At 35.7% G+C, this 19,081-nt stretch overlaps 2 protein-coding genes across 12 annotated transcripts; both read right to left on the bottom strand.

The window, feature by feature from the left end:
• Window positions 1-47: 47 nt before the first annotated feature.
• Window positions 48-6,563, bottom strand: LOC104904461 (upstream activation factor subunit spp27). Of its 11 annotated transcripts, XR_007269539.2 has the most exons (9): window positions 6,049-6,563; window positions 5,118-5,232; window positions 4,837-5,011; window positions 3,009-3,065; window positions 2,699-2,755; window positions 2,394-2,450; window positions 2,034-2,233; window positions 1,659-1,940; window positions 48-884 (listed from the first exon to the last, which is right to left on the bottom strand). XR_007269539.2 is itself a non-coding variant. In XM_048635954.2 (8 exons), exons 1-8 carry the CDS (start codon window positions 6,348-6,350, stop codon window positions 1,911-1,913), a joined length of 993 nt encoding a protein of 330 aa, XP_048491911.1. In that variant the 5' UTR covers window positions 6,351-6,563; the 3' UTR covers window positions 48-1,910. The 11 variants fall into 11 exon arrangements, 10 of the variants coding, with proteins under 10 accessions (XP_048491911.1, XP_048491902.1, XP_048491903.1 ...); XM_048635954.2 differs by having other exon boundaries at window positions 48-1,940; XM_048635945.2 differs by lacking the exon at window positions 1,659-1,940.
• A 2,699-nt stretch (window positions 6,564-9,262) lies between these two features.
• LOC104904460 (pentatricopeptide repeat-containing protein At2g15820, chloroplastic) lies at window positions 9,263-13,866 on the bottom strand. The gene is made up of 2 exons (XM_010692712.4): window positions 13,261-13,866; window positions 9,263-11,581 (listed from the first exon to the last, which is right to left on the bottom strand). The coding sequence occupies exons 1-2, from the start codon at window positions 13,783-13,785 to the stop codon at window positions 9,692-9,694; spliced, it is 2,415 nt and encodes an 804-aa protein (XP_010691014.1). The 5' UTR covers window positions 13,786-13,866; the 3' UTR covers window positions 9,263-9,691.
• Window positions 13,867-19,081: the final 5,215 nt, after the last annotated feature.

Below are 19,081 nucleotides of genomic sequence, written 5' to 3'. Positions count from 1 at the left end.
TCACCTATTGCTAACCGCAGTTACAAATTGACTTCAAAAATCAACACTAGAAAAAGTAGAACATTAGATTTACTTGCTCTTCTAAACACACACTTTTTCACTTGCTGTCTATAAAAATAAAAAATGACAATAGCAATAACATAAAAACATACCCTACTACTTGTTAAATAAAACACAAGATGAAACATTCTTCCGAGTTCTAACCAATTAAGAGCACTACAATCTCAGACCCAAAAAAAAAACTGGGTTAAGAGCCCAGACTAGGCTTGTTACAGTATTATCCAACCCGTGTCTCGTTGATGCACCCGATCGCATATCCGTTTTTGTGATGTCTAAGCTAACAAACTCAGTGTTTAGGTCTTACAGGACCCTCCAAAGTGAGCTTATATTTCTTAGCCCAAGGTCCAAGCATTCCTCACCAAAAATCAAGGCCCAAGCAACTGTTAGCAACTACAACTTTCAGTGAAGTAAACATCATCTAGCTGCAGTGGCAATGCATTGCTAGTGATCCATGGAGATGCAGATGCAAGTGACGACTAAGCCTCGACACGGAGAAGCTTACACGATCTTGTATATTAAACCAAATTTAAAGCTAATTACATCCATGATTGTCCAGAGCGGGTCAGAAAATGAAAAATACAACTGATCACTACCCTATCGAACCTGTGTCCCCTCTAATACCTACGACAATGTATACACGGACATGGTGCACTCGACAAAATTGCTCACCTTTCTTGCAGGGTGAAGTACTTCCAACATTAGCACTCTATCTTGGTCAAATGAGCTGATAGAAGCTTCGAAACTGTAAATCCGTTGAAAGTATCCACATCAAAAAGTTCTTTCAGCTTTTCATCACACAATATTCTCCTCTTATCAGATGGGTCCTTCAAAACAAGAAGAGCAGCAGTGTTGATCAGGCATGTCTTATGTCAAAATTTAAAAAAGAAACACGGCTCAAAACGTGGACAGTGAAGTTTCTAAGAATGTCACAATAGACGGGCTCAGAAATTAAAAAAATAAATAAGAAATTCTTAAAAGCTGGGAATTTACACCAATAACCTCACTTCTTAAATAGTCACCTAAAAAGAGAGGAAACCCAGATCATTGTAGATATAATATTTCTTTATAGCATTTTAATCTGTTAAAATGCCAAGTTCAATTGATGTGCTGTTGGTGGGATTCCGAGGACGTCTTGATGTTTTCAATCTTACTCTTGAGACCAAATCAAAAAGGACTACTAAACTTTTTGTTTCAAGAGGGGCTTTCCTTGGCCAAAGATATAGAATCTATATACATAGAGATGCTATTCATGCTACATCTTCAGATCACAGAAATAATCTTTTGACATTAGAATGACCATTCATAGAAAAGCAAAGCAGGTTACACGCCGCTTGGACTGCACATGAGGTGTTTAATATAAATGTCAGAGTATGCGAGCTTTTAGAAAAACTGGAGATCATGTGAAAGATAGTTGAAAATACAAAGACCTATTATGAACCCGATAAAATCTTACATCAGGAAAGTTTCCACACAGAAGATAGTAGTAGTACTGAACCATTACTATAATCAAACTATTTGATTTTTGTTTGGAAGATAACATCAACACATTGATATTATAACTAATAGACAAACAATAGATTATAGTAAAACATCTTAACTGGTAGGATGATTTTATAAGAAGTCTTAAAAGACATGTCGCGCAAGCTGATGCTGTATCCTTTGATTTATAGTTATTGACAATGTGAAAGCCTTAAATGAAAGAGTTGCATAACTAAAGCAGGCTTTCCAGTTGCTCTGACTCGTCACACAAAGATGAAAGCAGGTCACGGCATGCATGACTGTGCAACGAATTTGGAGAAACAGCAGCAGGCATTTTTACTTGCTCAGTCTCACTGGTGAACATCCAGCTTTCAGCGAGTATTTACTATGCTAGAGCAAAACTGAAAGTGATAAATGCAAATATTGAGGCCACTGCCACCACCACCAACCCCCGCCCAAGAAAGGAGAAAACAAAAGGTACAAAATTATCATACCAGTTCTGGCAAACAACACCATACCTGGAGCTGATTCTGTTTTATATAATCCCAAATTCTCTTGACAGCATCAGACCTAACAATGGTAGTTTCGCCAGTACCAAGGAACTTAGCAAAAGCATCGGACAGTTGTAGGGGTTTGAGAAAACCAGTAGCGTTACCCTTTTTTTGCTTTGTATTTTCATTTGATTTTTCCGTATCTGAATGATATGACAAACAAGAAGGATAGGTCAAGACAAAGGGAAACAAGACAGTGATCATTTATACTCACTCACAAGTAATTACAGTCAACTAGACACAGGATGTAGCCAAACACGCTAACAGATAAACAGCCTGTCATTACGAGATTCAAAATAGCACCTTCATCTTTCCGACGTTTTTGCTTCTTTGCTGGAGCCGGAGCATCAGTTGAACGATCTAAAAATAAAAAAGGTAAAACGTAAAAAAGTTATACAAGCAAATTTGATGGTACCATCAGTAACCAAGTTACATTAGATTTGCTAAAGCAAACAAGACAGAGATCATTCATACTCACTCACATGCAAGCAATTACAATAAACTAGTACAGTATGTAATCAAGCACATTAACAGCTTATAATTCATTATTACAAAATAGCTTTTTTTTCTGGAGCTGGAGAATCAATTGAATCATCTAAAAATAGCACCTTCATCTTTCTGACCTTTTTGCTTCTTTGCTGGAGCTGGAGAATCAGTTGAACAATCTAAAAAAAAAAAGGTAAAATGTAAGAAAGTTATACAAGCATATTAGATGGTGCCATCAGTAGCCAAGTTACATTAGATTTGCAAATGCAAACAACTCAACAAGACAGAGATCATTCATACTCACTCACGTGCAAGCAATTACAATAAACTAGTACAGTATTAATCAAGCACATTAAAAGCTTATAATTCAGAATTACAAAAAAGCTTCTTTTCTGGAGCTGGAGAATCAGTTAAATGATCTAAAAATAGCACCTTCATCTTTCTGACCTTTTTGCTTCTTTGCTGGAGCCGGAGCATCAGTTGAACAATCTAAAAAAAAAAGGTAAAATGTAAGAAAGTTATACAAGCAAATTTGATGGTGCCATCTGTAGCCAAGTTACATTTAATGCAAACAAGACAGAGATCATTCATACTCACTCACGTGCAAGCAATTACAATAAACTAGTACAGTATGTAATCAAGCCCATTAAAAGCTTATAAATCAGAATTACAAAATAGCTTAGGCCTCCCCTCAACTTTTTTTCTCTCTTCTCTCTCCTCTTCCATAAAACCCTAATTTTCAACCTAGGGGCTACCACCACCCTTTTGGGCGGTGGTAAGCCCCCTTCCTCCTTTTGTTGCTAGTTTTTTATGTTTATGTTTCTAATAAATTTTAGTCTCTCTCTAATGGAGAGTTTTTCTACCCATATATTGGGTTTTATCTCTCTCCATGTGAGAGTTTGGAGACGTTGTTTTTGGATTTTTGTGTAATTCTAGATGTTAATTTATTGATCGAAATTTGTGCGAAGTTGCAACAGATGTCAAGACTTCATTTACAATCAATTGAATTAAATCCAGTTCTACTTCAAAACTACAAAAGATCGAGAGACCCCCTTGCAGAAGGCTGCATCAGACAGCGATGTAAAAGACAAGGGTGTTCAGAAGTGCTAGATATACTCAACGATCGTGGTTTTGTCATATTAGAATTGTATTTATTTTATTTTGAAATGTATTTGTTTAGTTTCTACTTCTATTATAGATGTCGTATGACTTTGAATCAATGAATTAATGTTATTTTCAAAAAAAAAAAAAAGAATTACAAAATAGCTTCTTTTCTGGAGCTGGAGAATCAGTTAAATGATCTAAAAATACAAAAGTAAAACATAAGAATCTTATAAAAGCAAGTTAGATGGCACTGCGTGAAGCCAAATTACATCTATCAATATGCGCAAGCGCACACACACGCCCACACGCACACGCGCGCGTGCGCACACACACACTAAGTAGCAATCCTTTGGCTAAAATGTAAACATTTTTTCCCTTATGGGCTCAATCTTCCAAAAATATTACATTTCAAGAAAAAGGATTACCGTGTGATATCTTAATAAAATAAAAGAAAAAAATTGCAGTTTTACTAAGATGGATCCACTATTATCACGTTCTCATGTAAGAAGTGTTCTCATGTAAGAGAGAGAGAGAGTTGAATCGCGTAAAAAATGTTAAGCAGACAGATCATCATGAACCTTAATTTTCTCACCTCCTTTTCCTCATCTTCTTACTGAGTGTATGAAAGTAGTCATCCAAATTAGTACTAAAGTCAATAAACAAGCATTTTGTAGACTTCCCTTAATTGTAGAGGACAAACAAAACAATGCCAAAGAGGACAGAGCCAGGACTTGATATCCAAAAGTACATTTCCATGCACCTATGGAGCCTTACGAGGCAGAAAGTGACAACTCCAAAGTCTCCAACAGAAGATAGTAGCACTCACAAAATATACAGTTTCCACCACGTTGATAATGCTACTTACTTCACATCTTAATGTCCTATTTTCTGCTAATGCAGTCTCAATTGTCCTTTGAACCACTATATACATCTTTTTCTCTACACCAGCATCAACGTCATCATTACCCCAATGCCTCTATAGAGGATCCTGCCTTATGCAAGGTAGTGATTCGAGTATACACAAGTTACAAGAGTCAATAGAGAGAGCTCATTCAAGTTCTTTGAAATTTAACGAGCTTCCTACATGTCATAAGAATTTGACCACAACAACAAATGTTGATCTTAGAATATAGATAACATTAAACAAGACACATACCTTCTCCTGACTCCAGTGGCCATATATGCTTAGTGAGGGATTTATTCATCTGGAACATGTTGATGGTATCTACACGAAAAATGGAATGCAACATCTGGTCACATTTTATGTTACGCCTGTTTTTCGGATCCTGCAAATCCTTCTCTTTGATATAGGCCCAGAGTTTCTTAACTACCTGAAGCCAATCGGAATTTGGCAATACATAATCCACAAATTTACTCACTGAAAGTCCAGCAACCCTGATTAACATGATTGAGATGAAAAAGATAGTTGAATATCACCTCAGTTCGAGCCATCTCAGGTACTCCAACAAGTTCTTGAAGTTGGGGAGAAAGACTACATAATCTAGTAAAGCCAGATCCTTTTCTTTTCTTCTTCGTCTTCTCTTCCTTCAACCTATTTTTTGTATTAAAAAAAATCTGTCATTGCAACAAACAAGCAAACAGAAAAAACATCGAACACATCGTATTCTGCATGACTAAATTGTTGGCGCAACAACACATCCATCATCCATAAGAAACAGATTTTAATGTGTTACACAATGGACAAAAAAGTAAGAAAATGTACCAAAATGGAGTAAACTGTTAAGGCCTCGTTCTTTTGGACTGAGAGAAATTGAAGCTGAACTGAACGGAACTGAACTCGAAATAAGTCCAAAAGAACAGGGCCTAACTATGTGAGCAAAGATAAATTTAGAAAACTATGTAAAATTCCAACTTTGACATCACTTTATTAGCAAGTTTCATACTTCAGTCTTTTTCTTCTTCCTACATTTCTTTCATTCAATCTATTTTTGTTCAATGAACTGTTGCTCAGTCAATTTTTGTCCTTTTTCCAAACAAAAAAAGAAAAAGTTTGATTTTGACCTAATATTTGAAGAAATATCACAAAAACCTTAATTCTTCAAAAACAGGATAAAAAAAATCTTCAACACTAGGAAAAAAAAAAAACTTCTCGTATTAGAATGAGTACATGCAAAGCAAGTCAATAGATAATGCTCACCAAAAAAAAACACAAACTACTAATTTTCTTCAATCCACGAAAAATTCAAACATTCAACAAAAATTCCACCTCTTTTTAAAAATTATTCTTGATTCTTTTTTCCATATTAATAGTAGTAGAACAATTCAAACAATCATATCTATATAAAGAAATTTCTGACACAGACAAAAAGAATAAACTAAGTAAAAAAAGTATTATTAATGGCGAAACCTTTCGTCGTCACTCTCTTCTTCTTCCTCCACTCCTATCTCTTCATCGGCGGCGGCTCCGGCGTCGTTTTCGGCGTCGTCTTCTTCCGTCGGCGGCGTGACATTATCATCTTCGGCGCCATTAATTTCGTCTGCTTGAAGAATTTCGTCGATTTGTTGAGAGATAAACTTTTTCCGATCAGATAAATCGACGCCGAAATCTTCTTGAAGTTGGCGGCGCACGGCGCCGGCTGAGGTGGTGTTAAGGTCTGACGCCTGTAAGATTTCGCGGAGTCGGGTGATGAGGTCCGAGTCCGATACCATTTTCGGTTATTTGGTTGGATCCGTTTGAGTTTTGGGTCAGGGTAGGAAATGTAAGAGAGAGAGAAAAGGGGGAAAAGAAAGAAGAAATAGTTTGTTTGGTTTGACAAGGGGATTGAAAGTGGGTTATTCAAAAGGAGGTTGGGGTGGTGGCGTAAATTGGATGACATAGTTTTAACAACGAAAGTTTAGACTTTTGAATTTGGTTTAACCCGTTTGAGAATTGATGACCCAAAATGTATTATTAGTAGTTTAGCACTAAGCTAGGTAAGGGCAAAGGTCTATACTCTATACTCTATACTCTATACTCTATAGTCTATAATATACCCTCAAAATTATTATTTTGTCGTGGAGGTCAACTAGCTTAGTTGGTTGAGAATCAAGGTTGGCCTGATGGTTATAAGACCATTCTTTCACTTATGTGTGAGGCAGTTTAGAGGAAATTCATCTTACCACGGGTTCCTGAAAAGAGGTCCAAACAAAAAACTAACTTAGTAGGTTAAAGACTTAAAGTTAAAGTATTAGGAGGTATCGTTCAAACTTTTAGAATTATATTCTATTTACATCAATTATCCTTGTGACTCTCTCTACATCAAGAAAACAGGTTTGTTTTGCTTATTTAACTTTGTAAATAAGATTTTAAACTGAATTAAACTAAACTTAATTTATCTACATTGAGCTTTACAAATACTTTTTTTTTCAAAATTTACTTATGTACATCTAGGTGTATTACGTGAGTTGCAAGCTAGGGGTGTTAATAATAATACTTAATATGACATAGAATTCTTTGCTATAGTAGGTTATTTTAGAACCTTTTTTCTTTGTTTAGTTTTTTTTTTCTTTTGTTATTTATAAATATATGTTTTATGATTGTAGTTTACTTGTATTTTACCTTGAAGTCATTTACCATTAAGCCAAGCCTTACTTGATATTGTCGTTTCATGTGTTATTAGTTTCTCTTGATGGGAGTTGTTTTTGATGCATACGCGTGGACAAATATGAAACGAGGTTTAGATTCCTAAATCACTACTCCCTTTGTTTCAAAATATAAGGCACATACAATGTTTGAGGTCGAATTTTGACCGTTAATTACTCTCAATTTACATGGATAAAAAAAATTAAAAGCTAATGTTATTATAGTATTTTTCATGACAAATCCAACGGTATAATTCTTATTTATCATATTATGAGAGATATTTGTGATCAAAGTAAATTTTTATAAAGCGTGAATGTCTTGTATTTTAAAGAGTATATCACATGATTTAAAAGTCAAAGTTGAGAATACTTTTGTTTGAAGTATATGTTTTGAGAAAGTTGGTTTCTATTTCTTTCCCCTCTAAATGCTTCACAAAGTTCTCACTTTTCTTCAAGGTTGCCAAACCATTCTTCACGTTACAAACTTATATGATATTGCCCTTTTGCACTAAGTTTAACTTACCCTAAACTCTTTCAATTTCACTTATTCTATAGCACATGTTATAACTTTTTGCAATATTTATACACTCTATTATAACAATATGTTTTGCTTGTATAAAAATAAATAAATATTATTGAATTTGTCTCAATAAAAATATTTAAAAAAAATCATATTTTTTTTGAATTAATTATTTCATATATAACCGTCAAAGTCAAATATTGACAAGTATGAAAAGAAGTACATATTATATTATTATGAAACTTGTGGACATAAGAGGGAGTAGTTAGGGCCTGTTCTTCCTAACTTATTTCCACCAGCTCAATTCGTTTAATTCAATTCAGCTCTAGACAATACTTTTACTCTCACATATTACTATTCGGTTCGGTTCAGTTCAATTGTTTTATGCCAAAGAGATTAGACCCTTAGTTTTCTGATATACCAACTTGTTTGCTATCATTGTAAAGATATTTCTTCTTTGAATACAAATATACCATTAAAGCCCAAGAGATTTTCCCTCCATATGGCAATATGGATAAAGATCAAGTACTCGTGTACAGCTAATATCCAAACATCTGTATTACCATCTACAACTCCTGGCTCAGAAGTCAGCATGATCATGAACCTGAAATTTCTTAATTTATAGTACTTTTTTTGGAATAAAATGTGATCTGAGAATCTCATTGAATCCAAGGTCTACCTAGCTATAATCTTGTCCTCAGGAATTATGATAGTGACGAAGACTGACAACAAGAAATCTAGACCATCTTTTGTGTGACATAATTAGGAACATGACTTATTCCTACATTTTGGATAGAGAAAAAGCAGTAGTACATCTTACATGTGTGGTAGGTCATTGAGTTTCATGTTACCATGGTGTTCGACAATTGTAGATGGAGACGGGAGTAATAGCAAGGTATAGCTAACTAGTTAGAGCTATTTTTCGCAGTGTCGAGAGGTTTTGGTATCGACTTTCACTTTTGATAAGTTAGATCTACTTTACTTCCCAACTTGTCGAGCTTTTTTCTTACCAAAAGAAAGCGTATATAATTACAGCTATATAGAGAATATTTACTGGTAAACATATGAGAACGGGATAATTATTTAAAACCATAGTAGTATGCACTGTCGAGAGGTTTTTGGCATCGACTTTCACTCTTGATAAGTTAGATCCACCCCACTTTCCAACTTATCGAGGTTTTTCATACCAAAAGAAAGTGTATATAATTACAGCTATATAGATAAATATTTACTGGTAAACATATGAGAACGGGATAATTATTTATAATCATAATAGTACACAATGTCGAAAGGTTTTGGTATCGACTTTCACTCTTGATAAGTTAGATCCATTTTACTTTCCAACTTGTCGAGGTTTTTTCATATCAAAAGAAAGCGTATATAATTACGGCTATATACGGCTACGTAGAGAAATATTTACTGGTAAACATATGAGAACGGGATAATTATTTAAAACCATAGTAGTACGCACGTAAGAGTATTTCTTTTCTAAGGATGTTTGAATTTTCGATATTCATATATGTGACTGTTAATACTAGACAAAAGGGTACTGCATTTCTTATATATAAAAAAAAAAAACTTAACGCACAGTGCATCAAACTACATTTCCAACTTACGACGACAGACAGAGAAACCCAAAAATGCACTTCCATTTAGCAAGATGGACTCAGCTGTATATGTTACCTAAATTGATTGATTGATTCCCTATCTAAGATTACAAGGTAAGGATTCTACACCCTTTGACTATGTACAAAGCTTATATTGCTAAGTATTAAGAAAGAAAGATCCTCCAACATACCCAGTTGCAGTAGAAACCAAGCCAGTGCATTAATGCGTAAGTGCCACTTCAAAAGCATTCTCCTCAGATAAATTGAGGGTCAGGACAGCCAGGCAGAACCTACATGAGTCTTCAAGGATCGTCGCTGTCGGATAAATCCGAATAAGGCTCACTGCTGTTATTTGAATCAGACTCGCTACTTAACGAAACGCTTGAGTTTTCTGTGGTTGAATTCTCTGAGATTTGTTCGTCAACTTTAAGGAAGTCTTGTAACTCGTACAAAAGGTAGGGTTCTATAAGTTTCCAAAAGCAAGTAGAATGGCTTCCCATAAAACCTAACCAAAACACCTTGCCTTTTTGCTTTATCCTGAACTCCAATGATTTTGATTTCAATGCTTTAAACACCCTCTCCAAATCATCTTTGCTTCCTTTCAACTTCAATAAAATGTCTCCATTCGGTGCTATATATCCACCATACATAAACCAGTAAGCAAGAACACGTGGTGACAACCACCGGTGAATTAGTTTGGGAATGCTTTGCCTCCCATTTTCCCAGAACTGATGAGCATAGAAACCAAAGCAAGTATGTGGGACTGTCAAGAATGTTGAAGGGATATCAACATTATCATCTAATGAGCCGTTGGAATGTTGCAGCCATTCATGGAACTTGTTGTATATGTGTCTTTTTAAGATGGAATGTATGCCAGATTTATCCTTGAATTTGAAACAGACAAAATGTAGCATCTTTTCCCCTGAATACTCAATTTGCAAGCCACCCAGCAGCAAACCCACCAAAATCTCTCTTTGTTCTGGAGATAATTTTAAGGTCACCGATTTCTGAACAACTTTCTTGCTGGACCTAACAATGGAGTCCAGCTTTTCCATCAAAGAAGATTCAACTTCATAATTCTTCTGGCGCATTAACCTATATTGTTTTTCAGCTTTCAAGGTATCTCCACAAGATAGGTAACCACTTAATAGGGTATTACATGACCTGTTGCTTATACCAATAGCGTCATTCTCTAACATCAGGTTAAAGATGCTTTCAGCCTTCTCAATATTGTTAGTTTTCACCAGAGAGTCCAAGTAGATACCATAAATAATCTGATTTGGGCGGCATTTGTCATGGCATTTTAAGAAGGTGGACTCAACTTTATCATGTAAGCTTAGTTTGTAGTACATATTCAAAAGATCCACATAAGACGGTGTAAGAGACTTCAGACCACTCCCAACAAGCTCGTTCATAAGAGACTCTGCCCGTTCCACTTCTTGATCATTACACATAATCTCTATAATCTTGTGGTAAGCCACAATATTTGTTGATCCAAACTGTTCCTGCATTTCTCTAAATATCTTTAGAGACTTCTCAGAATCCCTGACCTTAGCATAGACATCCATTTTGTACACATAAGCTTGAGAAGGAATGCCACCATCACAATTTAGAAGCTTGACCCAGGTCTTTTCTGCTTTGTCCACATCACCTTCTTTAGAGCAAGCCCTCATAATGGATAAGAGAGTATCTCTGCTTTCTGGAATTCCCCTCTGATGCATCTCCGTCAGAAGAAACAACATTCGCTCTTTGTCAATAATATCCTGATAGCTATGAAGCCAAAGGAGGCCACCATAAATATCATCATGTATCTCTAATCCACAGGTTACGAGATTATGGAAAATGAACTCTGCCTGATTAAGGTACTGCTTCACAGAACTTGCAGGTCTGGTAACGATGGCTCTGAAGAGAGCATTGTGCAGACTTAGCCGAGGGCGGTAGGCTCCTAAATGTATCATGCGATTGTAAATATCACATGCTTCCTTTAGACAGTCCTCACTTGAGGCACTGAGATATGCAACAATCAAGATATGAAATGTTGATTCGCTAGGAACCCGTCCCTGATTTATTATGTCATCAAAAATCTCCCGACATCTCATATATTTCCTCTCTCGACCAACGTAATCAGCAAGCTTGGTAGCCAGGGGAAAATCAAATCGAAACCAATGTTGCTGGATCATCCACTTGTACACCTGCAACATTTAATGGATAATTGCTATATTAGCTTTATTAGGACAAAGAAAGGTACATAAATAAAAGAAGGCACATAAGTGAACAGACACGACATTACGTTATCTACTATGATTTACTAGACTACTAGTATACAGAAATGCAGTCTACAAACAAGGAATTGAACATGGCCTGTAAATCACTGTTCTTTTTCCTTTGAAGCAGTCCTATACATTATAGGCAATAGGCATACTAGGTGAAAAAGGGTAAAATGCCAGGGTTGTGAGCCAGGTCCGGACGACTTGGTGTGGTAGTAGCATTATAGCCTTCGCTTTTTGAGAATACTGGTGTTTTAATGTCAATCTCATTTGGTTCTTGACAGTGGGATGATGCAATAAGCAGATATAATAGTTGGATTAGTGGAACCCTTATTGGACGAATTGTGGAATTGGGCCAAGTTAATTGGCAGAGCAATCTCCAAAGCTTCTTAGACTTGTGTGGATGTTGTATAACACGTGGGATCAAGTGCTATGGAAGAAGTAGTGACATGACTCCGGCTATCAAGTGTGCGTGGCAGTCTGGCAGATACTCCATATGTCAATAAATTTTACTTTCCTCGTCAATGTAGGATTAGTTTATGAAACTAGATATTAGCGCATGTATTTGAAGTAGGTTATTCGTAGATCCCTATCAATATAGGTCATGGGAGGGGAAATAAGGGAGAAAACAGAAGAAGCTGAGGTGCTAGGTTTGGGTTGAACACAAATAGGGCTTCGATCAGGGGAATTTTTTGTGATCAAGAGATTCTGGAAGCCGTGTAACTGTTGTAAGTCACCTTCATACACACCGTTAAAAGTCCTAGACTCCTAGTGCATTTTTGTCCCAGTTCCCAGGTTTCCACATGTAATATTCTTACATCCTTTAGTACTGTTTCTTGTGTTTAAGTTCCATTCTATTACATCTTGTGATTGCACAATATGTGAGCCTTGGTTCTAACTTCTAACAACTTTTGCTAGACTTTAGAAAGAAGAGAACACTATACTCTATAGCATTAGAAACACGCCTTCGTAAGTACTATGAAAGTCTAGTCAAAGCCCTCTAATCTCCAAACATCACACTAGCATTGGGGCAACCAATCCATATTCAAGCCAATTTCCAACACAAAGATTAATCAAGCAAAATTCAATTACTTCGATTCCAACCATCACTACAACGAAGCCAACAAACCGCAGATTTCACAATCAATTACAGTTCCCACACTAGTTTGGCCTTATCCTAATTCCTAACCTGACCTAATCAGCCCAATCTAAACCGATACTTCCTCCGTTTAGAAATAGTTGCACCATCTCATATTTTCACACTTGCCAATGTATGTTTTCAACCATTCATATCTTTAATTATCAATAATGAAAAATTATTAAAAGTTTATATTAAGAAAATATACATTAAAACGCATTTAACAAAATCCCACATGACCATATTTTTTCTACAATATAAATCACCAAAAACAATCAAAGTGTAACATATGAATAGTAAATAATATGCAAACGGTGCAACTATTTCTAAACGGATGAAGTAAAACATTAGCTACCAAATCAATTCATCATCTCCAAGTTCAAATTATTCAAAACAACCACCAAAACAAAAACTAATTCATCATCAATTTCAACCATAGATATAAACAAAGGAAGAACAAATATACCGAATACGCCGAATCGTGAAGACGAATACGCAGAAAATGATGAGCAACATAAGTAGCATCCTCCTGACGCATCCATTTCTTCTGAGCACTCAAAAGTCGAATTTGTGTAGGCCGTTTTAAAGCAGGCAACTCTTTACAAAGCCAAGCTAACTTCGACCTTCGCCAATTCTCTGGTAAATCCTCCAATTCTTTCACCTCTACAATTGGTGACTCAAATTGCAGGTTGAAATTCTTCTTTGCTTCATTACTATCCCAATCAATATCAAAACTCGTCGTTTTATCGGTTTCGGTTTCTTCGACTGCAAATGTCTGTTTATTACCGACTGAAGCATGGAATTGAAGGGGTTTTTTTAGGTAAATTGATGGTGAAGAAGAGAGAGAATAGGGGTGTGATTGTAAAGATGATGGTAATTGTAAAGATAGAGAAGAGAATTTGGTATTTGAAAGGAATGAAGAAGGAGGAATGAAGTTGAGGAGAGAGAGTGGATATAGCTCTTGAGCTTTCGCTACGCTCATCACCACCATTTCTCTCTTCTCTGCTCTATTCTTCTCTACTCCCTACTCAGTACTCACCCTGTTTCTTCTTTGTCCCCTTATCCTGGTTTTGGTTGATACTCCCTCTGTTTCAAAATATAAGGCATTCACGTTTTACGAAAATTTTCTTTGACCACAAATATCTCTCAAATACAATAAGTAAAAATTATAAAAATTATACCGTTGGATTCGTCTTGAAAAATACTATAATAATATTATTTTTAAAATTTTATATCAACATAAATTGAGAGTAATTAACGGTCAAAGTTCGACCTCGAACATCGTGTGTGCCTTATATTGTGAAACGGAGGGAGTACTTACCTAAATCTTGTTTTAAATGACACGTTTGCTTTTTCACTAAATCCAACGCGCTTATTTAATCATTAATATCTTTAATTGTGCATCGATTAAAAGTACAAAAAGTTACATTACAATTAAAAAAAAAATGAAGAAATGTCCAAACTAGCATCTTCATCAATTACATAAGAAATGCCTACTCATTTCACAAGAAGCCAGAATTTCATTTTAAAGATCGTTCTAAGACTCAAGTTATGAGGCAAAAGAGAGTTGTTTCTCAATAAGTGCATGGAAGGTTGTTTAAAGTGTGGTCTGGATCGCACCAAATCGCAATCCAAACCGTTTTTCGCGGATTGGGTTGGTTTGCGGTTTTAAAATTGTGGTTTGGGCTATGATTTCAAACAAATCGCGGTTTGCGGTTTGGATTGGGTTTTAATTTTGTAAACCGAAACCGCACCGTATACCACAATTTTATACGATTTTTTTTTTTTTTTGTTAAATACACTTGACAAAGTGGCATACAAGTATACAATTGAAAAAGAAGTTTGAGTTAAAGGACTTGGACACTTTTGATAAATTATAATTCATGTTTAATTATGAATTCAACCTCATATTTATTTGGACTCTTAAAATTTATTAGAAATTTTTTTTACACTTAGATTATAAAATTAACATTGTGCAGAAAAAATGGTTAAACCGCACCAAACCGTTTTGCGCGGTTCTATTTGGGTTGGTTTAGGCAAAAGTGCGGTGCAGTTTAGGTTGGAAAAATGTCAAACCGTATATTTGCGGTTTGGGTCGGGTTACATCCCAAACTGCACCAACCTAAATCGCAAAGTGATGGTATACCAAGGAATGTGGAGAGAACAAGTTGGGACCACAATAATCTGAGGTAATTCAAGTGGTGAAACAAAAAAAGTTGTGTTTCATTCTTAGGGGGCGTTTGGTTAGATGGTTACAGGAAAGGGAAAAGGAATTAGTTGATTTAATTCCCTTATATCTTGTTTGGATTGAGGGTTTTGTTTCCCCTCTTTTCCCCTCCATTACTCCAAATCGCTCTATTTTGATTCCCCACTACCGCCCAAGTTTCACATTCCCTTTTTTTACTCATAATTGACCACCCAACCACCACTTAATCAAACCACCCAATTACTAGCACCATCACTCAACCATCACCGACCACCCTACTAGTACCACCTGAGGACCACCACCGGAAACCACCAAGATTCATCCACCACCACCGGCCCCCGATTCCCTATCCCTCCACTGCCACCCCACCACGATGAAACCACCCCAGTCCATAAAACCACCACGCTGACATGAAACAACCACACGAACAACCAAACTCTCATCTTAGCCACTGAAACACCACCCTATCGGAAAAATCACACCTCAAAAATGAAAGAAAAGCAATAATAACAACGGGGAATTGCCTTTACTTATCCTTGATTATGGTTTTAAATGGTCAAATTCGGCCATGAAAACTTAAGATCTGAAGTTTTTATGGTCGAATTTGACATTTAAAACCTCAAATATGAGCTTATGTGGTGATGGAGAAGGAAAAGAGAGAAGAGAGGAGGCGCAAGGGCCGCGACAACAACAATTGGAGGGGCGGCAACAACGTTGGAGGTGGCGCAACAACGTTGAAGGGTGGCGGCAGCAAGGTCGTGGTGGAGGTTATTAGGTGAGGGAGGGAGAACATTTATGGTGGAGCAATTGTGAGAGTAAGAAAAGATGTATGGTAACCAAGCAACCCTCTTAATTAAAGGTTTTGGCTTTCCATTCTCCTTGTTTCTCTTTCTTAAACCCTTTCCCTTTCCCTTTCCCCTTCATTTACCAAACACCCCCTTACTCTTTAGTGACATATTTATAATAATATTGAACATTTTTACCATTTTGAGATTGGATGCACTTATTGTGACTATTTCAAATAAGAAAAGTGATGCATTTTTTGAGAAACTAAAGAAGTACTACAATAAGCTCCCCATAGTTACACATATTAAGGAGAATATATGATGTCGGGCGTCTCCATAGTTGAGAATCAGATGAGGAATGGTGTCTTCCATCCTATTTTGCAACCTTGAGGGACGGGGTTCAATTTTCATAAAAGGATAAGGAAAGTATATGTTGCCATGTACCCTAGGGTAGGGATAGCCTAACCAGTCCTTGAAACCTTTTTTTTTATATGAAAAAACTAGTCAACGACTAACTAACTGAATGAAAATCAATTAACAAAATTATGATTGTGTTTAGCTAAAATTGAGGCCGATGAAGTTGATGTGCAGTCGAAAGATGTACTAGTTTTAACACTTTCTTTATATTCACAACATGCAAACCTATAAGGTATCAAGGATGTCTTCTTGGCCTAGTGTTTAAGATCGTGGTGTTGTGAACGATAGATCATATGTTCGAATCCCTCATCTCTTTCTTTATACTTTGTACTGCGTTCGTGGCTCACATGGATTAGAAAAAATACGTAAACCTTGTTAATTTTCTTACAAAAATATATGTTTCCCTTTTTGTTAAGTATACCAAAATTAAAATAAGAAAGAAATAAAACCCTCATCATTCCCTCTAAACAAGTCAAGCCTTATTCTTCATTAGAGGCTGCCATCATAAGCCGTTTTTGCCCTAATTTTCTGTTCTTTTAACGGTAGTCGTCTTTTATCTCATCTATTGATGATTTTTTTTTCCTACATCTCTAATCATTTAGAGGATGAGTATTAATGGTAAATTGATGGTCTAAAATACACGTTTCTGTAATACTTTATCTGTTTAGAAATAGTTGCACCATTTGTATAGTATTTACTATTTACATTTTGCACTTTGATTGTCTTTCGTGATTTATATTTTAGGAAAAACATAGTCATATGAGATCTTGTTAGATTCGTTTTCAATATTTCAATATCAACTTTTTATAATTTTTACTTATTGATAATTAGAGATATTAATGTTTAAAATAATGCATTGACAAACGTGAAAACATGAAATGGTGCAACTATTTCTAAACGGGGAAAGTAATTGTTAATCAATAGTATGCAAACCGAGTCTGTATAAGATTATTCTTCTTTCTTGTATAATAATACGACAGATTCACTCGTGAGAACTTGTATTAAAACAATGATTTGAGAACGTATCAAATTAACAAATTCAAGCTTTTAAATCACAGCTCTTTTATAGAATATTTTAACCTTGAGAAATACTTCTTCATTGCAGCATATTCTATTAACACATTTTTTTAAAAAAACCAATGTGAATAGGAGATGTAATAGGCCATAGAGAAGAGATAGAGAGAAGATATTAACAATAAAAAAATATTACATTTAGTATGAAACTTTTAAATAAGAAAAATATTATAATTTTTAAAAAAGGGAGGAAGCGTCCCTGAAGAATCTATTCGTTCATGTAATCCATGTACAATAAAAAAATTAGAAATTACGTAGTATAAACTTTGATCCCAGATAAAATAACATTTGATCTAGTGGTTAAAAAATTGCATAGTACGTATAAACTAAATTCTTAACCACTAGATCAAATGTTATTTAGTGTTAAAGTACTATATTAATAACATGAAAAATTTTCATTTCTCTTACCGGGACGACATCTCAGACTTAACATTCGACCTGTTGTCCGCTATGTGGGTCATGGGCCTACCACAATCAAGGAATTTTATTTTCGGCACGAGCCCGTCTATATGACCCGTGGGCCACCCCACGGGCCGAATGCCCCTTTTCTTTTTTTTTTTGTCTAAAATTGCAAAAAAAAAAAAACAACATAAAACACGGGTCAATCTCGCAAGAGGCACGAACCCGGTCCGGAGACAAAATTTGAAATCTTCAAACCCGACATGCAGATGTCCAAAGTCCACGGACTAAGCCCGTGAACAGGCTCGACTCGGCTCATGCCCAGGTCTAAAGTCAAAAACCAAGAAAAAACGCCACAAGTTTTTTTTTTTTCTAATTAGGAAAGATAATCGGTTCGAAGACCAACCACTACTAGGCTACTAGCTTGTAGGACACACCAGTTCAGAAGCGAGGTACAAGGCTAAACAACCCAAAATTAAATGACCAACATATTATTGAGATGAAAATTCAAACTCTGGACAACATTATAAAATTCAAGGTGGTACTCTACTGAGCTACCACTAGGGGTGTTCATGGGTGGTTAACCGTCCCGAAACAATATTTCGGTTCGGTAACCGGAAGTTTCGGTACGCTCTTTTTGCGAACCGTAACCGTAACCGTTCAAACCGGTTACCGCCTAAGCGGTTACCGTTTTTTCGGTACGGTTTTTCGGTTAACCATTAACCGTTGTTTAAGTTATACTATTATGTTTTACTTAGTGTACATATATATTTTCAATTTTTTTTTGCATATATTTTAATATTATATATACTCTAATATAAAATGTATTATAAAGTGGATAATAAATCAATTGGAAAACATAACTAACACTAAGAATTCGCTTCATTTCCTAATTACAGTGTTTATACTAGTACTGGAGTTTCTAAATATTTACATACTTCCTCTAATTGTTGTAACTTAGCAACAAATATTAGAAATACTGTAATTATTTGAAAATGTTTCACAACAATTAAATAGAGAAAAAAAGATTTCGGTATTTCGGTTAACCGTTTTCTCAAAAATCATAACCGTAACCGTACTGTTTAACCGCTAATTTTTTCGGTTCGGTAACCGTACCGTTCAAACTTTTTTTTATCGGTACGGTAACCACCCATTTAGACCGATTTTTCGGTATTTCGGTACGGTATTTCGGTTTCGGTTTTTTATGAACACCCCTAGCTACCACCCCTCCCTCAACGCCACAAGCTTTTGTTTCTAGACCATCCAACGTTAACGTAGCAAAAGGAAAAAAATAAAAAAAGCTTTCTTTGCGGCTTGTGAACCTTATCTAACCATGGGCAAATCAGTCATTCCACAACATGTAAGAAACACCAAAGTGCTTGTTAGTTGGCAACATAAGAGTATAT

This window comes from Beta vulgaris, chromosome 9 (genome assembly GCF_026745355.1).
Source record: "Beta vulgaris subsp. vulgaris cultivar EL10 chromosome 9, EL10.2, whole genome shotgun sequence".
Taxonomy (NCBI): domain Eukaryota; kingdom Viridiplantae; phylum Streptophyta; class Magnoliopsida; order Caryophyllales; family Amaranthaceae; genus Beta; species Beta vulgaris.
The sequence above is the reverse complement of the archived record's forward strand: the minus strand, read 5'-3'. Positions and strand labels throughout refer to the sequence as shown.

Bases quoted from the DNA above. Each gene is read 5' to 3' on its own strand.
- LOC104904461 (XM_048635945.2), bottom strand. From the start codon at position 6,350: ATGGTATCGGACTCGGACCTCATCACCCGACTCCGCGAAATCTTACAG. The intron at 5,012-5,117 runs GTGATATTCAAC...GATTGGCTTCAG, and splicing joins CTGAGATGGCTCGAACTGAG to GTAGTTAAGAAACTCTGGGC. The intron at 3,066-4,836 runs GTATGTGTCTTG...TTTTTTTTTTAG, and splicing joins GCCACTGGAGTCAGGAGAAG to ATTGTTCAACTGATGCTCCG.
- LOC104904460 (XM_010692712.4), bottom strand. From the start codon at position 13,785: ATGGTGGTGATGAGCGTAGCGAAAGCTCAAGAGCTATATCCACTCTCT. The intron at 11,582-13,260 runs GTATATTTGTTC...TAAATGTTGCAG, and splicing joins TTCACGATTCGGCGTATTCG to GTGTACAAGTGGATGATCCA.